This window comes from Centroberyx affinis, unplaced genomic scaffold (genome assembly GCF_046629955.1).
Source record: "Centroberyx affinis isolate AG114_WGS23_722 - 3 ecotype Tasmania unplaced genomic scaffold, CSIRO-AGI_Caff_v1 ptg003533l_1, whole genome shotgun sequence".
NCBI lineage: Eukaryota > Metazoa > Chordata > Actinopteri > Beryciformes > Berycidae > Centroberyx > Centroberyx affinis.
This window is the reverse complement of record NW_027281476.1, coordinates 355,626-379,000: the sequence shown is the minus strand read 5'-3', so window position 1 is coordinate 379,000 and position 23,375 is coordinate 355,626. Positions and strand designations below refer to the sequence as shown.

The window sequence follows — 23,375 nt, the reverse complement described above, 5'->3', positions numbered from 1 at the left end:
CGCAGGCAAACACACACACACACACACACATACAGTACCTATACACACACACACACCTCTCCCTCACTGACAGTCTCTCTCTCTTTAGCACAACAAACACACACACACACACATACAATTACAGCAGACACACAGAGTGGCAGAGGGGTGGAACTGCCCCTGAATATAATGCTGTGCTGAGCTGCGGAGCGCGGGCGCGGCGGGGGCCAGTGTTCGCCGACTGAAACGCCACTGGGACCAATTAGGCAGCGCGCAGAGCAAAGCACTGCCGAACGCTCCGCATCACAACCGGCTCAAAAGGCCCACTGCTGAGACGGACAGCGGAGGGGGTGGGGTTACATTTTTCATGGGGAAGGGGCATGTGACGGCTGTGTTTGTGTGTGGGGGTATTATTACATGGGGGGGAAGAAGATAACAGTATGCAGGGGGATGAAGGAGTGTGCGTGTGTGTGTGTGTGTGTGTGTGTGTGTGTGTGTGTGTGTGCGTGTCAGCATCTGCTGCCACAATCGCGCTGATCTGTGTGTGTGTGTGCGCCAGCATGCTTGTGTTGATTTTACACCACCTGAATCGGTGCGCTTTTTAAAGGTGCTTCATGCAGCATTTTAACATCCATTAATCATGACCACATTAATTTTGAGACATTAGTATAATTACTGTAAACAAATGAGACCATCGCTGGGAAGCTTGGCAGCCTCTACCGGCCTCTACGCTGCAGTTTACACTGTGAGCAACAGCGGCGGGTTTTGTAGGGTTTCTGCTGGATTGCTTTACGGCACAAAACAGGGAGCGGCCCGCTGTTCTTTCACTGCAGACGGATGCGGCAATGGAGCGGCAAGTAGCAACATCCTCTGTGCGATAGGAAGTAACAAAGTATATGGGAAATGTGTATGAAGGTATTATTGTAGCAAAACAGCTGAGAACTTGCATGTTGGAATTTACACTCAGAGAAAATATTCACACACCTGTGTCCTCAATTTGAAGTCGCAGAAAAGATTTAGTGTTCGAGTCAGTATTTGAATGAATGTAACAGCAGCTGCAAACATGTAATATATTTGCTTACATACATTTTTTTTTTTATATATATTTTTTGAGTAGAACTCTGTGATTACAACTTCTTGAATTTGCAAATGGAGAATCTGCATGCTCCTACTTTTGCTCCAATTGTTGTGGAGGATTTGTGGGATGCCTCCCAGTGTTTTATCACCTCTAAGTATCTTTGAACACAATTATGTGACTATTTTACAGTTCCAACATACACGTTCTCAGGTGTTTTGCTACAATAACAACTTCATAAATGTGATCTTAATTTTGAGAAACACTAGCGCTAACAATACCACAGGCATGAAATATCTCAATTATGGTCTCATTTATTTACAGTAATTACACCAAGGCATCACCTTTAATTTGACATATTGATATTTAAAGATGCACCTTTAACTGTTCAGCACAAACCTCACACACACAGAAAGACACTTCACTTGCCTGAGCACTTCGTTGGGGTTGCCTGAGATGGGGGTCTTCTTGTCGGGAGCTCCGTGGCACTCGGACTTCAGCAGGGTGTGCGGCCCGCGGTCCATCATCATGGTGGAGGTCGCCATGGCGATGACCGCCACCCCGTCGCGGACGCGGGCCTCGAGGCCGTAGTCCCACTCATCATAGGACACCGAGATCAGACCTTTGACAGACAGGGAGGGAGAACAGGAGGGAGAGAAGGATCAGAGATGAGTGTGTGTGGAGAGAGAGAGAGGGAGAGGGAGGGAGGGAGAGAGAGAGAGAGGAGGTCAAACAATGTTTTGGGTAGCGAAGGGATGGTGGAGACAGTGGAGAAGGAGAGATAGAGGGGAAACAGAGGGAAGGCAAGGGATGAATAAAAATAGAGGAGTAGAGAAGGAGTCGGGAATAAAAAAAGCACAAGAGAGAGAGAGAGAAGTGTAGCGACAGAGAGAGGAAAAGGAGGACAGAGAGAGACGGATAGAGGAGATGGAGACAGAGACAGACGGGGATAATTGGGTTAGGGTATACTGAGTGTATATGTTCTGAACACACTCCAAGAGACAGCACACACACAATGTGATGACTCAGACGGCAGATGAATCGCACTCCCTTTCGCTCTGACTAATCGTCTATCACCTTGCTGTGTTTGTCCATCTGTCTCTCCGAAGCACTGTCTGTCTCCGTCTGCTGGCCTTTACACTATCTGTACGCCTGCTTGTCTGTCCGTCCTTCTGTCTGTCTGCGTCCTGCTCTGTGTTTTCCTCCCTGTCTCTCTGCCCTTCCAACCATCCGTCAGCCCATTCAACTGTTTGCCAGCATGTCCCCTCTTTCCTCTCCTCCCTCCCTCCCTCTCTCCCGTCATCCTTCCATCCCTCTCTGTCACTGATTACCATTTGACTGGCTGTCAGTGAGTGGACGCTCCATCCTCCATGGGTATTTTAAGTATTCCCAAGTCCCCGGGACAGAACTTGACCTTACGGGGTTCTTTAACCTTTATTTATCCGGGGAAGGTTTGCTGAGCATGCAGGCTCTTTCTCAGCAACACCCTGCTGCACATTCACACAGTTACACACACTCACACCTGCGAGGCACCCAGAACCACCACACTTGCACTATTGCTAAATGACAGTGGTGGAAAAAGTACTCAAATCCTTTACTTAAATAAAAGTAGCAATACTATAATGGGAAAATACTTCATTAAAAGTAAAAGTTCTGCATTCAAAAGTTTAAGTAAAAGTATAGATTTAATTAGCAGTAGTACTGAAGTATCAAAAGTAAAAGTACTCATTCTGAAGAACGGTCCCCTTCAGAGTGTTAAATTATTGATGCATTAACTTGTAAGAAGTGTTTTAATGTTGTAGATCTAACTGCTCCATATACTGTTGGGGAGTTTAAACTCTAACAATGCAACATATTTTATGAGCTTATTGTATGTTTTGCATTTTAAACCTTATTCTGCAAAGTAACTAGTAACTCCAGCTGTCAGATAAATGTAGTGGAGGAAAAAGTACAATATTTCCCTCTGAAATGTAGTGGAGGAAAAAGTACAATATTTCCCTCTGAAATGTAGTGGAGGAAAAGTATAAAGTCTGACAAAATGGAAATACTCAACTAAAGTGCCAGTACCTCAAATAGTACTTAAGTACAGTACTTAAGTAAATGTACTTAGCTACTTTCCACCTCTGCTAAATGAACACATCCAACAGAGCAGTTGGAGGCTCAGTGGCAGTTGTTACTGTAAGAGAGGAGGGAGTGTTGCTCATTCGCTTTCCCCAACCTGATTTTTCCAGCTTGCCTAGGGACTCAAACTGGCAAAATTCTGGTCACAAGCCCTCTCCTCTAACCTTTAGGCCACTGGTGCCCTTTGAAAATGGCCAATAATTGATCTTTGTGTATGGGCCCCATTGGACCCCTCTGGGTCACACAGTCCTCCCTGGTGGCAGCGCTGCCTCCATTACAAGTTTTCTGTCTATTTGAATCTCTGCCTGACTTTTCATCTGTCTGTCCCTCCCTCTGTCTATACATCTCCATCCATCGGTCTGTCTGTCAGTCGGTCTGTGGCTATCTGACAGTCAGTCCACTACCATGTCAGTGGGCAAAAATAGACAGGCGGCCTGGCAACCTGCCTGCCTCGCGGGGCCTCGGCGCTGACAGCTCCAGCCCTCCAGGACCACATCTAATGTCACACACTGTTGACACTTCCTCAACGCTCACTCACTCACTCCCATTGCTCGTTGCTTTTTACACACTCAGTCACTTTTCCTTTTTTTTTTTTCCCGGGAATGATTCTTATATAGGAAGATGGCGTGCGTGTGTGTTGGCGGTGTATGTGCATGCTGTGTCTTGTGTGTGCGGTGCATTTTGCGTGTGTGTGTTTCTACTGCTTGTTCGCGTGTATGCTCTTGTGGAGGAAGGGGTCGCCCGATGTGTATGTATTCATATATCTCTCAGGACGTGTTTAAATGTCACAACACAGATATGTCATTTGGCAAAGTTATAGCTGAACAGCACTGTGGTGGCTGTAAAGCCTGTAAACTGGCTACAGCCTGTGTTTAAACAGCAGAGGCTGTCTCACACACACAAATAAACACATATACACACAAAATCACAAACTCACAGACAAACAGAGTGACAACACACAAGCAACTGATTGGAGAACGTAACAGCAGAACTACCACATCATTGGGTATTTTTGGTAGCAGCTTATCACTGTCAGTGATGTCAGATTGGGTGGTTACGTTAGCAGAGTCTGTGCGTCAGTAGTGTGTAACTATGATCGGGACGAATAGAGACAGGGAGGCTGTTAGTAAGAGAGAGAGAGAGAGAGAGAGGGACAGAGAGAGCAGAGAGAGAGAGAGAGCAGAGAGGGACAAAGAGAGAGAAAAAAGAGGGACAGAGGGAGCAGAGAGAGAGAGACAGTAGAGAGAAAGAGTCAGACAGCGGCACAGACAGAAGCACACTGAGAGCACAGAGAGGCGAGAGGAAGAGAAACAGAAAAAAAAAAAAAAAAAACGAGGAGTGGAGAGAGTAGGGAGAGAGTCAGGAGGAGGCAGAAACAGTGAGACAGAAAACACGGAGAGGCGCGGGAACGACAGAGCGCATGGGGGGGGGGGGAAAGGGAGGAAAGGGGAAGGTAGAGTGGGAGGAGAGATGGTTCCCCAGAGCGCCACTTAAGGAAGGCATCAGCGGAATTACCCACGAGAATCGGAGGCTCTTCATCACACATGGTGCAAAAGTATTAAGTGTGCCTCATAAGCAAATTAGCCCCACAGCTAGTGTGCACCTTGCGCTGAACCCTGGGCCCGCTGCACTCACCCCGAGCTCACACACACACACACACACACACACACACACACACACACACACCGCCGCTCAGTCACATGCTGCGCCACGGTCGCTCTGTCAGGGAGCCGGTGTGGTTGACCGCCACTAAAGGCTGCGTGTGGTTTTCGTGACTTTGAGGTTGAAACTCAGAGATGAGGGTTTGGTTAAAACTTGAAGGGGGTTCTCCAGCTGAATGCCTAATGCCTACAAAGCTGGGAAATTTCAGAATATTAAGTCATTATGTTGCTTTTGTAGATACAATGAGAGAATTCCCCCCCTCCCATCCTGGCTATATTGTGTATATTTAAATTTGACCAATTCTCATGCCAAAAATCCAGAAAAAAACACAAAAAAATGACAAGCATTCAGTGCTTTTTTTACCCGAATTTTATTCTGGGCACGGTGGGTGGAAAAGCTTCTGAAACTGCATTTAGTCCACCATGGGACACTGAATCTCTCAGTTGAAACCCACAGTAATAAAGTTCTTTGAGGTGGGTTAGCAGCTCATTAAGGCAGGTGAGGCAGGTTTCATTGCAGGTTTTTACAGACTGCCGCCCCTGAAGCTGTTAAGGAAAATTGTATCCTCACCTCCATCATATTGGCAGCGGCCAAAATTGACTCTCACTGAAATATTCTGCTATATATCTCCACCGTCTTATCCAGTAATGCATTTAAGAGTGACTTATGTTATATATGTGTATTTGTATTATATCATGCATATAATTCATTTAGTCAATATCTGTCATTTTGTTGTTAAATATATGTTATATATTGAGTACCATGTATATTACACATTCGGTCCAATCCTATTCGTCATACACTAAATAAATATATAAGTGAATGTGATTAGCCTGCTATCTGTCATCATGTCCCGTGTGATTAATCCTATGATATTTCAAAAGGAACCTAAGGAGAGTCTTGTGTGCCCATCAACACAGCCACTCTGCCAACTCCACTTTGTAATCATCCAGGCAATACATTAACTGGTCACGATTATCTCCGTGGCAACGTAAATCAAGAGCGAATAGATTGTGATTTACATAACTGATACGGTAATATATCAAACTTTATAGAGTGGAACCCTAATGCGGAGGGTGTATGCAGAAACAAATACACACAAAGACAAACACAGTTACAATCGGCGCACATACACACATGCACACAAGCACACACACACACACACGACCCATTTGATTACACACACCAATTATTTTCTTGCGCAAATTAATGTAGGAACCAATGACACATTTCACAGACAAATACACAGACAGTACACACAGAGACACAAAGCACACACACAGGCACACGAGCACACACACACACTCCTAACCCCCATTTAGAGTAAATCATCCATGGATGCCAATAAGAGATCGGAGGTAAAAAGTTTGAGTTACGGTGTTTGAACGCCGCAACAATCTCAGGTTCCGCCTGGCAACCATTTCCCAGAAACTGCTGAGGACAGGCGGCGTAATATCTCCCCTTCCCCGTAAATCAACAAGCCAAACACCAACAAATTATCAGGCTCATATGTCTGGTGCAAATCTACTACCTGCTATTTGGTTTAGTCACCAAACGGTGGCTAAAAGAGACTGCAGTTGTGGAAAGTTCCATCAGTTTACTTGCTTCATGGTGGCAACATCACCAGCGGTGTATTCCCACTGGGAGCTGGCCTTTTTAAAAATGTCTGCCCCCCCAAGTGCTGCAAGTCACTTTGGATAAGGCAGTCTACAGGTGTGCTTGGCAGGTTGCGTGGGCAGTGGGTGGCTAATGCACCCCAACTTAGGTGTCACTTTGGGTTGAGATGTAACCTTCAAATGTTAGACTGACCTCCGATAATAATCCTTGCTAGGTAGCGGTCCTGTAGAGCTCAATGGGAGCAAAGCACTAAGGGAGCAAGCCACTAACACTGTGAGGATTAGGGGTTTAATTCCAATTGGGGCCACCTATGCGGAAAATAAGCACTCATGGTACTACAACGCACTTTGGGTAAAACATCCACCAAATGTTGCATGTAATGTTATTACTGTACTTACAAAGGGTTTAAATATGGTTCTGAGCTCAATCGAGACATTCAAACATCTTCTATCTCCACTGCCAGATGTAACTGGGATCCAATTTAGATTAAATTCCCAATCCTGATCCTCTTTCTGATTCTGACTTCCTACCTGTGGGGAACTCTGCAGGCACCACATCAGCGTCTCCAGCTACCAGCGAGGGCACGATCCATGTGTAGCCGTAGCCAGTGATGCCAACAGAGTGGGCCACCTCGAAGATGGTGTTGGCCTCCTCTTTTGTGCAGTAGAGAAGAATGACAGGGCTCTGGAGCTTCTTCAGCTGGTTCTGGATCTTCGAGTCTCCGTCGTCCACAGACATGTCGAGCAGCAAAACTTCCTCCAGTTCCCAGCCCACAAAGCTGTTCTCGATGGTGCTACGGATCTGGACGGGGGAGAGAAAGAGAGGGCTGATTGCTATAAGACAGTTGTTTGCTTTTCATTTATGCTAATATCACAGTTTCTCCTAACATTGAATATACAGCGTTGCACCTAGAGGAGCTGGCACCACACATAAAAGACTCTCTTTCATATTGGTTTCAAAGGAGTGTTTTTGCGTCGCATGGTCAAAACACCATTTCAGACGTTGTTTCCTCCCTGCCAGCAAGAATCTTCAAGTGAAATATTGGGAAGTATGCGTATATAATTCTACTCAGTCATTTATTGACACATTTGCATAGGACAGGGGAGAGAGTAGGGGAGAGAGTGTTTTATAATTTTACTTTGTCATTTACAGTCCTGCAGTAACTTTTGCAGTATGAAGACAAAGTTGTTAGATGAAGCACCTCTGCAGCACCATTTTTGCAGAAGTAAAATGGTGAATAATGGTGGGGGAAGTCAATCCTTATGACTGGGCTTGCTAGAGTGTTAACACAGGGCAATGCCAGCATCCATATGCTCAAATCTTAGCAAACTGGTCTCTAATCAGTAAACATTTACTCCTCTATCAAACATTGATTTATTTACACATTTATCAATTCAGGACTACTATATCTGCCACAGAACTTGAATGGATAGAATGGTCCTTCCACTGTTTGTCATGGTAATTTAGCTAGTACAGCATAAAATTGCTATTATGGACATTTTAAGGGTTAATTGCTATGGTGACAACACAAGTCTGGGCATTAAGACCGTAAAGTCTGTCACACTTGGTTGAGAACCGTGCATGTGGTCTCAGCTGCGCGAGGTTACCTTGGTGACGAAGTCCTGGTAACCGGGGTAGTACGTGGTGACGATGGAGAAGATGTACCAGTCGTATTCCTCCATGATGTTGAGCATGACCGAGGCCTGCTGCTCGATGGACGGGCCGAACTGAAAGAACATGGAGTTGTCATCCTGAAAAGGACAGGAGCACACAGAGGAACAAAGGAGCAGAATGTTAATGGTTACGTAACAATATTGGCCTGAACTTTAATTTAGCTGGCTTAACACACAGAGGAGCGAGGGTAAGGGACGTCAGTGGCTTTGTAGCGTTATTGGTGCGAGCGTTAATTTAGTTGCTTTCGGTCTCTCACTCACAGAGGAGAGAGAGGCGAGGGGACACTAGTGGTTTTGTAATGATACCGGTCATGACTTTCATTAGTTGCCTTTATGAGTCCTTTAATGTGCTTGTACACAGGGGTGACGGGAGCAAATTCTGGGGACTCAAAGCTGCTCTCCTTAATCTACAATGTTCATTCATTTGCTGTTATTTCAGCTGTGTTATACCAATGCAATTTCAACGCTTGCACAGTACCAGACATTATACAATAAATACACATTTGTTGAAAAAACTCTGTTCTGTACACAGTAGATGTGGCACCTCTCCCTATCCTAGAGACATGGTACATAAAACGGCAACTTTCATCTGACTCAGTCCCTTCCTGTGGGGAAGCTAAATCTGAATCTGAGCGATACTGAACCCGGACCACAGCTTTACAGTGCCAAGAATACCACGGGTTGTCTCGGTGCCTTGGAACAAAACAGCAGTCCAGTCACAGACAGACACCCCAATAAACAACACATACAGACCAATATCCAAGCCTGCGCCTTGCCACCAGAGTTGAAATGGAATATTGAGCTGGACAGAAGTAGAGGGGGAGGAGGTGAGAAACGCTAGTCTAGACAAGACTCTGCAGTTCTACGATGTGAGCTAGTTAGTGTGTGTGTGCGTGTGTGTGTGTGTGTGTGTGTGCCTGTATCTGTGTGAGTGTCCTACTCCTGTGTGATAATGTGCACACAATGTAATGTGTTTATGTGTTGTACTTTCGTGCTTTGAATGTATGCATGTGCCAAAGCTGACATGTACTGTATGAATGTGTGTGCGTGTGTGCCTGTGTGTGTGTGTGTGTGTGTGTGTGTGTCTGTATCTGTGTGAGTGTCCTACTCCTGTGTGATTATGTGCACACAACGTAGTGTATTTATGTATTGTTTTTTCGTGCTTCGAATGTATGCGTGTGTCAAAGCTGACATGTGCGTGTGTGTGTGTGTGTGTGTGTGTGTGTGTGTGTGAGAGAGTGTGTGTGTGTGTGTGTGTGAGAGAGTGTGTGTGTGAGAGGGTAAAATCAGCCGTAGCTGACAGCCAGGCAGGGTGTTGAAATCTCCCTGGCTTCTTAGGACTCTCTCTGTGCTTCACTCAACATCAAAGCCTAACCTCCCCCTCCCAGGAGACGCACATGGGTCGATCCGTTACCTTGTTTCTGCATTAATGAGATCAGGGCTGTACCATTGAGGTGGCATGTTGAGAGGGGTGCTTGACGCGCGCATGTGGCACGCTCGCCACATCGATCGAACGCTCCTCACCATAACAACTGTAATGTGTGGCTGAAAATGTATACAGCGCAGTATGAAGTATACAACGTTTGCATCTGACGCCGTGTTCAACGCCCAGTGTGCGTTTCAGGATTGTTTCATGAAATAATGATGCGCGCCGTGGTGTTCTGGTCGTGTTTCGGAGCTCGCCTGAACGCATCGCACTGTATGGACTGTTTTGCACACATTACACACTGTATTCTGCGCTGCACTGAGCCGTCACCGACCCTCTCTGCTCCCCCCTCTATCTGTACAGTACAGTACCCTCAACCCGACTTATCTCTGTTCCTCAACTTTCCATTTCTCCTTGGTCTCTCTCTCTCTCTTTCTCTCTCACACCCTCCATCCATCTCTATCCATCTCTTCTCCCGCTCTGCCGTCCCATTTATACCAGTGGAATTACTGCCAGGGCACAGTTATAATTGAATTTCCAGACTCCCACACCCCCCCCAACCCCCACTACCCTCGTCCTCCATACACCAACCCCTCTCCGACCCTGCACCCCCCCCCACCCCCCTTATCCTCTGGCTCCCTCTCTCTCTCTCTCTCTCTCTCTCTCCCTCTCTCCTCTTCCTAAGAGCCGGTATTAATGTACTGCCCGACGCACTCATTCGGAGTGCCAGAGGTCCGCGGAATTTTCATTAGCCTTTGAGAAGAAGACATGCAAAAAGAAGCGAGCGAGAGAGAGAGAGACGGAGGGGCAGAGGAAGACGGAGGGGGAGAGAGATAGGGGAAAAAAGGGAGGGAGGGAGGGATGGGAAGGAGGAGAAGAAACCCAAAAAAATAGAAAAGAAGCGCAAAACACCTCTCTTCATTCACAGCGACAATAATTAGGGTCCGGCCACATTTGTCACCTCTGCTGGCGCGAGGTGATCGATTAGCGGGTATTAAGGTGCCCAGAGGGGGCAGCAGGGCCGGCGAGCCAGTCAGCCAGACAGCCAGCCAGGCAGCGAGGCACTGAGTACACTTCTGAGCCGGTCACTGTCTCTGTGGCTCTACCGCTGACGTCAGCGCTGGCTGTACTGTACACAGACAACAATACACTATACACCACACAATACAGCGGGATGAATGGCCAGAGGAGACAGGGGAGAGAGAGAGATGGAGAGATACGGCGAGAGATCCAGATAGAGCAGATAAAACCGGGGAGGGGGAGGAACAGATAAGAGAAAGCGAGAGAGAGAGAGGAAAAAGAGAGAAACTAAAGGGACAGAAATGAATTAAGCGAGCGAGAAGAACAGATAGAGACGTATAAAAAGCAGAGAGAATGTAGTTTGAGATTTGAAGCCTCCGGAGGGACAGAGGCAGAGGACAATGTGGTGACAATAGGATGAATGGAGAGGAAGGGGGCAGGCTGGCAGACGGTTGTGATCCTGTATGGAGCGAGTGAGCAGTGAAGGGGCAGAGAGCCAGAAGTCAGTGAAGGAGCAGGCAAGAGGAGGTGTGTGTGTGTGTGTGTGTGTGTGCGTGTGTGTGTGTGTGTGTGTGTGTGTGTGTGTGCGCGCGTCAGGCAGTCAGCCAGCCATTTAGGCAGAAGGAGGCTAAGCCTGAGTTGTTCAACCACAGAGGATTGCTGCTGTCAGAGAGGGAGACGGGACGCATGTGTGCCCTCTTCTATGCGCAGGCGGTGTGTGTATGTTGCATGCGTGAAAGAGAGAGAGAGAGAGAGAGAGAAAAATGAGGACATATAGCATGAGTCTGCTGTTTCTGTATATGTGTGTCTGTGTGTATGTATGTGTGTCTGTATTTATGTGTGTCAGTGTGTGCTTCTGCGCATGTGTCAGTTTCTGCAGTTTGTGTGTATATATGACAGTGCAAGTGTGTCTACATCCCTGCATGTGTGTGTGTGTGTGTGTGTGTGCCTCTAAATCTGTCTGCATGTATTCAAGTGGATGTCTGCATGTCTGTATTTGAGAATATTTGGCCTCAGTAGAGCTCTCTGTAGTGTGTGTGTGTGTGTGTGTGTGTGTGTGTGTGTGTGTGTGTATATGTGTGTGTGTGTGTGTGTGGGCGCACGCGCACTCAATGGTTGAGAGACCTTGGCCTGCCAGAGTTGCCTGCTCTGCCCCAGAGCCTTCAAATGAGTGCACTCACACACTCCTGGAGCAGTTATTTGACTTGGAGGGGAGAGAGAGTCAATAACTCAGGTATTTCAATTACACACACAGGGGCACATCACTGACTACAAAAGAAATAGACCCACTTCCAATCTTGCCCTGGAATATGCACACAAACACACACTCAAAGAGAAGGGCACACACACACACACACATTATAAAACGCAAAATAACACACTGTCAAACCGACACACAGTCACAGACAAATACTAGGGTGCTCACTTAGACACACACACACACACACACACGCATGCTAAAGCACACACGCACACACACTCTGCATACATATCGGTGAGATAACACTGCTCAGATTGTGAGTCATGTGAACGATCACACAAGGCATGTACACGGCAACATGGGAACTTACAGAATAACGAAATGTTCTGCACATTCACAGGTCAAGTACATACAACGTGAGATTTGCATTTACATGCGCCGCATACTGTAGATGTTCATATGTAACCATGGGAAACAGTCACCTGCTACATTTATGATACAATCCACTGCGTCATCCTCCTGTTTCTCTGTGTTTTTATTGCAATCGACAGCTGATTTTACATTAAAAAACCATTAAAGCAAATGAGCATCAACAGTAACATCGACCATTTTTTCTCTACGCCGACATAAGATAGAAGGACTATGCAAGATGTAACGATGTGAATGTGGGTGTACATCATCACTAGCACCTGGCTGCGATTCCCTTAGCAACACTATCGATTTCCAAGTGTTTTTTCGCTGGAGTCTATACTCTATACGGATTATTTTTATGTGTGTGCAAAAGCAGCATATAGCTAATTTTTACTTTGGAAGTAGAGGTGGAGAGAGAGGGAAAGGCAGAGAGAAAGAGCGTGAGCGGCGGAGAGACAAAGACAGAGAGATAGAGAGGCAGAGGAAGAGAGAGAGAGAGAGATGATGGTGTCTGTTGCTGGGAGGTTTTTGGCAATGCATATTTCTATCCTGCCTATAAAGGCTCCTTTGAACTTGAGCAAGGGGGGGGGGGAGGTTGCTATTGACTGCTGCTGCACTGCCTGATGGGAAGAGAAGCCAGCGAGAGAGAGAGTGGGAGAGCGAGACAGAGAGAGAGAAAGAGGATAGAGATGGAGGGATGGAGAGAAAAAAAGGAGGTAGAGCGGTAGGTGAGGACGGAGGAAAGAGAAACAGCTGGTCTTGCTTGAATATGGTGAATTTAAAAGATGGTGGGCAGGAGATATGAGCTCAACTCTGCCACAGGCGTTCACACACACACACACACAGGCACACAGGCGCACACACACACACACACACACACACACACACACACACACACAGAGCAGCACATTCTATTCTGACAAAAGGGAATGGCTACCTGTGAGCACGAGTAGTCATCACCACGTGTGCAGAAATTACATATCGATGATGATCTCTCTCTCTCTCTCTCCCTCTCTCTCTCTCCCACACACACGTACTGTCTTATTATCTCTACCTCAATTAAACCTCACTCCTTTTCCCCTTCCCGCTGTCTTTTTCCCTCCACTTCTCTCTTCTCATGCCTCATCATCACATTTCTTATCATGGAAGCCTACTTATCTTTAATCAAACACATGCAAGCTTAATTAGCTTTCACATTTGTCAGACCATCACCTAATTAGCGATGACCTTATTTTAAGTACTTTTTGAACCTTAATTAAAAAAGCACAGGTCTTCATTAAAATATTTGGCTAATTTTGCCTCAACATGATTCTGATTATAACGTAACGACGCTGTCACAGCCACCGCACCCTTCCAGGGATTTGGAGGACGGGGACAAAGGGAGAAAGAAAGAAAGAAAGAAAGAGAGAAAGAAAGAAAGAAAGAAAGAGGAGACAAAGACACCAAGACAGAGAAATAAATCAAGACAGAAAAAGAAAATGGAGGGAACAAATTGAACCAGGAGGGAGTCACAGTTAGGGAGAGGGACAAGTGTTTTGTTTTGCATCCTGACACAATCAGACAGTGTCTGAATGGAAGTTAATACCACTTAACACACACACACACACACACGCACACACACACACACACACACACACACGCACAGATCGTTTCTCTCTGGCCCATTTCTGCTCTAAGTTTAGCAGACGACCCACCGAGGGGCCGCCGCAGTCTGATGCTTTTCCTGCTGCTGCTCCTGTTTGTCCCCTGGTCCTTGTGGAACGGTAATAGTACTTTGTGTGTGTGTGTTTGTCTGGCGGAGTTAGGCTAAGGAGACTAAAGAGGGGGGCATGAACTTGTTGCTTTCAGTCAAAAGTGAGTGTATGGTTCTATAACTACAGAAAGCTAGCTAGTTTGTGAACATTGGGGCGTGTTTATGAACGCGGCCCTTACACATTTGCATTGCATTCTGGTCTATTAAGGCTGCTGTCAGTGGAGAAATCGGTATCTCTGCCTCTCCTTCTCTTTCACAGCAGCCATTTTGATGTGTCATAGCAGGGTAAACACAGGTGTAACTAATAACATTAATGATGGTTCCATTCCATTTAGACGTTGGCCCTGGTATTGTGCATGGAAATGGAAATGGAATGTAATCGTTAATGTTATTGGTTACACCTGTGTTTACCCTGCTATGGCACGTCAAAATGGCTGCTGTGAAAAGGGTCCACTGCTTGTGGAACCATTTCGCTAGCTAGTAGCATCATTTTCAGTCATTCATGTCAAGTCGACTGGTTTCCTGATAAGGTAGTTGTGTCAATTTACAACATTAGATGGTTTGATTCGCGTTTTTTCATTCTGTTTCTTGGACTTCTTCGTTGCAACTAGGCTAAATCCTTAAAGCCTTGCTAAGTGTATGCTAGCAGTGCTAAGCTAGTTTTCACTTGTTTCGTTTTAAATTCACGTGCAGAAACAACTCTCAGGATGAGTATTGGGCATTAAAATGTATTGTCCTTTTCCTCAATAATAAAGGAGGATGAGACGAGGCCCGGTAAGTGGTGAGGTGGAGAGTGGTGGGGGGGGCAGTGGAGGAGCTGAGGTTTGGGCAGACCAAAGGTTGTCCCAAGGTGGCTGTAAAGTGGTTTAGGGAGTCAGGGAGGTGAGAAAGCTTCTGTAGTCAGACATCTTTCTTCCTGTCCCCCTGCTCCAGGCATGAGGGAGGAGGGGGAAGGTGAAGGAGGGTTGAGTAGGGAGAAGAGAGAGAGAAAGAAGGAGAGAGAGAGAGGCCGAGGGGAGGGGGGGAGGGGGGGAGTAAGGTCCAGAAGAGGGATGTTATTAATCCATTTATTCCCCTACCACTCTCTCCGTCTGTCCTCTGCTATCTCTCCCACTCCTGTCATATCTGCTGATTTCAATCTCCTGCTCTGGCTCGCTCTCCGCTCTCCATCCCTCTCGCTCCCCCTCCCCTTCCTCTTTCTCCCTCCTTTCCATCTCTACCCTCTCTCCTTCCCGCCTTTCCCTCTTCTCTCCCTCCCGCCCTCCTTCCCTCGCTCTCTCCTCCCTTCCCTCCTTTTCTCCCTCCGTTCCCTTCCCGTCTCCCTCTTTCTCTCTCGTCCTCTCCAACTTTTTCCCTCCCTCCCTCCCCCCCCGCTAACTCTCTCCCTCTCTCCTTCCGTCCCTCCCTCCCTTCCTCTCTCTCTCTCTCTATCTATCTCGCATCCCAGGGTGCACCTGTGCTGTGCTGTCAGTTCTAGGCCCTGAGCCACCGTCACGCTGGGGCCGTGTCTCGCCACTTCACACTGCATCCTCTCTCTCTCTCTCTCTCTTTCTCTCTCTCTCTCACACACGCGCACACACATGAATTCGCTATCTGGGTCTCTTCACCTCAGTTTATTTTATCTACGGTGCAGAGGTATACACAGTGGCAACAGAGCAGGCCGGGGTCATCCTTTACCCTTAACCCTGCCTTCAGCACGGAGGAACATGTGAAACCGCCTAACATGCAGCCAGGAGGGAGGGAGGAGAGAGAGAGAGAGGTGGATAGAGAGAGGAGGGGGAAATAGAGTGAGAGTACAGTTGATATGTGCTTCTGTGTTCTTTTCCTGGCAACGCGATAAAGGCTCGCTCTCAGTCACTGTCAGTGGCAAGACCACCCTCTCTATCTCCGCTCTCCCTCCTCGCCTCGCCTCCCCTCCCTAGCAGAGACTATACCCTCTCCATCTCTCTCCTCTTTCATCTCCTCCCCTCTCCCATCCCTCCATTTTACATTTACATCTCAGGCATTTAGCAGGCGCTCTCATCCACAGCGATGTCACGAGTGCCACCGTAGATGGAGCTTCAAATCCTATAGTTCACCAATACTGTAAATTTGCAGGCCGTTAATAGTAATGTGCTTGTCTAAAGACTGAAAAAAAGACTTAGGCAAAAAAAAAAACACTGACACAGGTATGAACAAATATTGGAACAAATGGAACAAATATTCTGTAGCACAAGAATGATCATGTATTATGGAAAAGTGCTATAGGTTTAGAAAATGAGAAAATGTAGACTTATTAGTTATGTTTTCTCTCTCTCTCTCTCTCTCTCTCTCTCTCTCTCTCTCTCTCTCTCTCTCTCTCTCTCTCTCTCTCTCTCTCTCTCTCTCTCTCTCTCTCTCTCTCTCTCTCTCTCTCTCGCTAGTAAAGCTCCCCTACTGTGAGGCCTCCTTTCATTCACTGTGATGAAAATTCAAATTCAAATCTGCTTTATTGGCATGACACGGGGGGGAAGGGGGGGGTATGTATTTCCACAACAGAACATGTTAGAAGACGAGCTAAGACAATAAGCCAATCTGTACGCTCCTCTCTTCCCCCCCCCACCTCTCTCCTTCCAGTCTTACCTCCCTGCCTAACTAACCCTGTTCTTTTTCATTTTTATTTTTTTATTTTTTTTGCTTCGTAAAGCCACACACAAGCACTTAAACCCCTCCCTCCCCCTCTCCTCACCGCTCTCCCTCTTTTTCACAGTCTCTTAAGACGCTAACACGTAGAGACACTCCTTCATTATGCCACCATCAGATCGCGTCTTGCACTGTGCTGTGGTTACCTGTGTCCATGTGTGTGTGTGTGTGTGTGTGTGTGTCCGCTAAAACAAAGTGGAGCCAGTGGAGCTTTAAAAAGGACAAGAGAGCAGAGAGCCAGGCTTGCGTGTACCGGAGATGTGACAGTTGTTTAGCTTTCGGAGAGACAGCGTCAAACCTGCCATCGGACTCATGAATTCTTCAGACTATATCACTCCAAATCCCAGGATTCTCTGCCACCCTCCGTCTCTCTCTCTCCCTCTCTGTCTCTCTCTCTCTCTCTGTCGGTCTGTCTCAGCCTCCACTTCCTTCTCTCTCTGTCTCTCCTCCCACCTTCTTACCTTTTCCCCTTTTTTTTTCTGTTTTATGTCTCTCAAATGAAAATGAGAAATTGTCTTTTTCTCACATTTTGCTCTCCCATCTCCTCTCTCTCTCTCTCTCTCTCTCTCTCTCTCTCACACACACACACTCTAATACACACGTGTGGCCACCCTCCCCTCTCCCTCTGCGTGCTTCCGTGACAGGCGTTCCTCTGTGGCTGCCAAAGCTTTTTAACCACAACAATATCTAAATGGCACACAATGGCCCATTAGAGTCATCAAGCCGTTAAAACCAGCAACCGGCAACCTCCAGCCTGGCAATTAGGAATATTTCATTCACTATCACCCCCCTCTCCCCTTCCCCCCCTCCACACCCATCCATTATTCTCTTCCTGTCTCTCATGCACATGCTTTCTCTCTCTCTCTCTCTTTCTCACTTCTTCTCTTATCCGCCCTCTCCCTCATTCTTCTTTCTCTCTTTCTGTTTCTCCCATTCTCTCTCTTTTGCACGTGCACACTCCCTCTCACGTGCACTCTTTCACTCACACCCTCTCTCTCTCCCTCTGTCACCACGGCCGCCCTACAACAGCGCACCGCAATCAGTGTCACAATCGATTAACAGATTTCATGCCGCCGGACAGCGCGTTTACAAAGGGAACCAGATGAATTGAAAAGGAGAAAGCGGGCAGACCTAATAAGGGGAACGGAGAGAAAAGGTTGGCGTCCTGCACTCGCGCGCCGTGTTAGCGGTGAGTGTATACAGCGGCTGTATAAGCGCGTCATGCCCATAGAGCTTCTTTTGAACGTGAATGCGAGGGAAGAGGAACAGGCTTGTCGATAAAAAAAAAAAAAAAAAAAGAGAGAGAGAGAGCCTGCGCCGCTGTGATGCACCGCTGATCCAGCAGCGGAGCGGCTTTGGCAGCGGCGCCCGTCTGTCACGCCAATAAAGCTCACCTTTGAACCGTCGGTGAAAAGAAGGGCACCGAGAAAGAGAGAGAGGGGGGAAGAGATAGAGAGAGAGAGAGAGAGAGAGAGGGAGGGAGAGTGAGAGAGGTAGAGCCGACACACATATGGTTCAAAGCAAAACTACGAGGAACAGCCTCTTCTGTCTTTCAGGCTAGTTGGGATTCATAGTTCCAATAAAGACAGAGCTGTCAGTGTAAAATGAAAATAAATGGGGTGAACTGTGGAGGGACGGCCCATCCTAGTGGTTTATAGCTCTAATCATTTTGTTATGATATCAGCATATAGTTGAATGTTTTTGAAGGCTCAGCGTGAGGAGAGTATAGTATTTATTGTTAGTTTGGGGTTTCGTCCCAGCTCATACTTAATGTGTAAGGTCACTGTGGAGGATTTCTTTTGATTTTAAAGAGAGATTTGTGACTGAAAACTAGAGCCTGGTCTAACCTGAACCTAAAACACTTCTGTCCAAATGTAGAGCTTTTTGCAAGCCCGAACCCAACTAAACCCAAAATTGAAGTGATACCTAATGATAAATTGCTAAAAAGAGCATTTTCTTCCACAACGTTTTTGAACCCCAGCCCAACCCAACCCCATGAAATGATGTGAAAAATTCAGCCTGACCTGACCTGAGCCTTTAAGATCCAGTTTGGTGTAAATATCAAGCTGCAGAGAGTGAAAATATTTGTATCTTTACACATTAGGGAAGCTGAAAGGGGATAGGCTATAGTCTGTAGGGGAGATACAGTAGAGAAGCTCATGGCAGGGTTTGAGCCCAGGCCAGCAGCGGTGCACACAGCACCAGGGATGAGGATATTAACCAATACTACACAAGCTCTGGGCGTTGGATCAAACATTGCGATGAGGAGGGTTTGATCACTCTGACTGATGCTGGTTAAAAATAATCCAGCCGAGCACTTCTTCCCAACCACTGATTCACAGCTAGGTGTAAAATGGAACCTGGCTGTAAACCCTTTTCTAGCCGATTAACCCCTTTGGCTGCGATTCCGCACGCATAAACACCTCTGATATATGGTTTTATACATCCACATGCACTGGTTATGATTTCACACCTAGTCAGCTCGCTCCCATCCCCCCCCCCCCTCCTCCTCCTCCCCTCCCTCCTCTTCTCTCCTCTCCGCCTGACAGTTGGTTGCAACAGCAGCCACAGAGTACACAGTGTGGAGGTGCTAGCTATTCTTCCTCTCCCTCGCTGTGACTCGGCGCGCACACGCACACTTTTAGGAGCACACACACACGGACGAACGCACATGGACGGGCTGTGTGCCGCAACACACACAATCAATCATGCTCAAACACACACATTTGCAGGCAAATATAGTAAAAACACACACGTAAGGTGCACCTGTGTGGGTACATTCACACACACACGCACACACACACACACACACATATGCACACAGACACAGACACACACACACCAGCTGTGGCGCTAAAGCCAGCTCCTGGCAGCCACCTCCTCTCTCTCCTCGCCTCCCTGCATGCTGTGTCACTGAACACAACACAAGTTGAATCCTGCATCTGGAGACTGTGCTGGTGACACACACACACAAACACACACACACACATTCAAAGATGCTAAGGAATTTCAGTGGCAAATGCTTGCTTCTCAATCTATCATTTGTGCTTCACATATTGAATATAAAAAAAACAAAACAGGAGAAAATTGAAGCAGATTACTACACAAAATAAAACCAACATAATGGATAAAAGAGGGGAAAATAAAAAAATATAGAAGTTAAAATAAGAAGCCAGGAAGAAAATAAATCCTAGTTAAAAACAATGCTAAAAAGATGAGTTTTAAGTTGTCTTTTAAAGGTACTGTGTTTCAATAGCTGCTGTTGTGTGTTTTTAATGACAGGTATTTCTTTGACATATTGACACTTATCATCCAGCCTTCATGTAAAAGGAGTGACAAGCGAGGAAGGCACAAAAAATAGATTTAAAATGTTTGCTTTTTCCACTACTTCTCGTTCTCTCTCCGCTTGCTTTCCTTCTGTTGTTTCATTCCTTCTCTTCTTGCTTCATCCGACCTCTGATCCTTCTGTCTTCTTCCCCTCTCTCTGTCTCACTCTCTCTTCCTCTATCCAAAAAAGTCTGAATTCTTAATTATAATGAATTCATTTTGCAGAGATCCTAAAAATATCTGCTGGAAAATGGTATCACTGGGGTGCATGTGCACAGACACACACACGCACACACACACATATTCCTCATTCATATTGTACCCATTTAGCACCTTAGCCACCAGTGTTTTATAACCTGATTGATACTAGAATGAATAAGGATCTCATACAGAGACAGCACAACACCTTTGGTAAAACACACTCATTGTATACTGAGATTAAAACAGTGCTGATACATAGCACCTTGTTTCCCACCTGCTGCGCGAAACTACCAAGATAACACATGTAATTGAAATGCAGGTAAGATGCATGTGAACTGTAAGCCCAAGCAGCACCTATAGAACAACATGAATTAGATGCAGACGGTGCAGGCAGGCTACGTTCCCCAGATTAATCCCGCCGCAGGTAATGGAGGTGCAGCGCCGCACTGTAAGGCGGTGTGCATCGCATTACAGCCGGCCTGCGTGATGAGTTACCTCGCCTCTGAGAGTACTTTCAGGGAATGAACTCTGAAAGCTAGCGTAATGTATTGCACAATCACAAGCTCAAGATTAGTGGACTAAGAGTCTTTGCTGAGCAGGTAAGCTCGGCTCCGGTCCAGCCAGTCAGGTGAGGTAACAGTCGAGTCAAACCTCATACACATGCACATGCACGTATACTGTATACTCCTTTTCAAGATGCAATTAGGAGCAGCATATACAAACAAGAGGCTCTTCAGCTGCCTAACGTCCCGTCATAATCAACATGTTAAACTTAACCAGTTATGCTGATGAGGGCATTAATTCAGCTAATTAATGCATGAATTAGCAAATATTTCTGTCAACATATTTGTCTTCACATAACACGTGGGTGGTATTAATATGAACTCCGTATCTTAAAGCAGTAAGGAGTTATAGTACTGTAGTTTCAAGAAAATCAGTTTTTCCTCATTAATATGCAAATTCATGCAGCAAGGTGCTCCAAAATATAATGAGATCATCTACTCTATAGGGGGAACATGTGGTCTAACTATGAAGTTTCTATTTTGTATTGTCCTTGAGTTATTGTGTTCAGAAGACAGCGTCTACACACACAGACAGACAGAGAGACGCCACCGTAATGGGATGACATAATGTCCCGCAGACCATGTACCATGCTGGTGGGACATCAGAACATGAAATAATATGTGGGGAAAACAGGGATTCTCCATTAGAAATCAATGGAAGTCGTGTGCCCACAAAAAAACAACTGTAATCCTGAAATAACCTTAAAAAATCTCATCCCTGATGCAAAGTATCCTCCATCCACCTCCGCCTTTCTCTCTCCCTCCTCAACGATATTAAATCCGCGGTATCACCTGACCAGGATTCTCATTAGGCTAAAGAGCCAAGTGCTCCATCACTGACATTTCATTTCAATCAGGCCGCCGCCCCGTCCTCCGTCCTCCTCGGAGTAATGCATCCCACATACGGCATAAAGCGTCACTTAATGTTTGCTTTATTTGTCTGGCCCGGTCCAGTCGATATGGCAGGGGTCACTCCTCTTCAATCAGGCGGCGGATAGAGAGAGAGAGAGAGAGGGGAAAAGGGAAGGAGGGATGGAGGCAAGGAGGCAAAGGAGGCATGCAGTTAGGAAGGAAGGGGTGAGGAAGCAGAATCAGAGAGAGAGAGAGAGAAAAGAGAGAGGAGGGGGTAAGGAATGACAGAGTGAGAGGGAGCCAAGGCGGGAGAGCGTAACAGAAGTGCGGGAGACAAATGCTCCTAACCTTGTTAAGTTTACATTACTTTTGTCCTCCATTCCTCTCGCCACCCGTTGCGTTCATCCAGCTCTGCCCCCTTCCAGATCCATCTCCCCTCCTCCCATCTGCTCTCGTCCCCCACATCCGTCACTCCCATCCCCTCCGTTCCTGCCGCCCTCCGTCTTCTCCGTATCCTGTTACCCTCGCGCTCTCTCTCTCTCTCTCTCTCTCCCTTCTTTGCTTGCATGTCCCTAACTGTTCTTTCCCTCCACCTCTCCTGGTTTTACATCCAACGCCATTCCCGCTTAAAGAATTTATCCAAAGTTCATCCGAACCCATCTGTCCATCCGCTTTCAACTTACGCCCTCTCTCTCTTCCTCCCTCTCTCTCTCTCTCCCTGTTTTATCTTTTCCTCCTGTTCCTGATTGGATTATTATTATTCCCCAAATGGATTTTTATTCTGACGATTCAGCATTTACAATGAATATTTAAAGTGGAATTTCTAAAGTTATTATCCTCCAAATGGATTATTATGTGCGCTACCCAGTTGGAATTTATAAAGCGGAGTTTAGCGTGTTGATTTTTTCAATTTGGCTCGTCTTGCTATAGTGTTCCCAACCCTGAATGCTCTCTCGCGCTCTCTCTCCCTCTCTTTGTCTTTGTCTCTTGCCATCTCTCTCTCTGCCCTACTTTTGAACCCAGTTATTCTATCCATCTCTCTGTCCTCCCTCCAGACCCTCACTCTCCCTCTCCCTCTGTCTCCCTGCCAACCCGCCCCTTCGTCCGTCCGCCCTCCTTCCCCTCCTTCCTCCCCTTCTCCTTCCCTCACTCTCTCTCTCCCGCTATCTCTCCCTTGTCCTGCTTCTCCATTTCTCTCTCTCTCTCTCTCTCTCTCTCAATCACTCTCCCTGCAATGTTAATTCAAATTGCCCGGATTGGGAGGACAGTGCAGTTCCAATAACGCCGAGAGCACTTAGGAGAGCATAATCAATCTCTCTCTCTTTCTCTCTCTCAGTTCTTCCCCTCCTTCTCTCTCTCGCTCTCTTTTTTCTCACCCTCTTTTACATTCCCCCCATATGTGGAACGGGACTCAAACTCTCTGCCTCCTCCAATTCTCTCTATCTCAACACTCTGTTCTAATCGACCTCTTTCGTTTGAATATTTTATCCCCCTCTCTCTAAATGTCTCTCTTCTGTTAATGTGAGGATGGCATTATTTCCTCCTCGCCTTAGTGCTGCTTGCTCTTTTACTGGAACATTTGCCCCACTTAATTCTCCCCTTTCCCACCTTCCAACCCTTTCCGTCTCGTCCCTGTATCTGTCCCTCCACCCACCTTTCCCTCACGCTCTTCCGGAGAGAGTTTTTACCTCGCACAATTCCCACTCCCACTCCTCACCCCTCTTCCTCCTCCACTTTCCCTCTCCTGCCCTCTCTCCTCCTCTTTTTTCCCATTTCAGTCTGTCTCTCGTTCTTTAATGCGCACACCTCTCTTCTGGCATCAGCTGCTCTGCC

General features: G+C 46.7%; 1 protein-coding gene across 1 annotated transcript in view; it reads right to left on the bottom strand.

The window, feature by feature from the left end:
- The window catches only part of grin2ba (glutamate receptor, ionotropic, N-methyl D-aspartate 2B, genome duplicate a), a 77,972-nt gene that overhangs the window by 35,385 nt on the left and 19,212 nt on the right, over positions 1-23,375 (bottom strand). The window contains exons 2-4 of the mRNA XM_071539929.1: positions 8,062-8,205; positions 6,985-7,255; positions 1,484-1,676 (exon numbers count right to left, since the gene is read on the bottom strand). Of these exons, the coding sequence (XP_071396030.1) occupies positions 1,484-1,676; positions 6,985-7,255; positions 8,062-8,205 (608 nt within the window). The remainder of the gene's footprint in view (positions 1-1,483; positions 1,677-6,984; positions 7,256-8,061; positions 8,206-23,375) is intronic.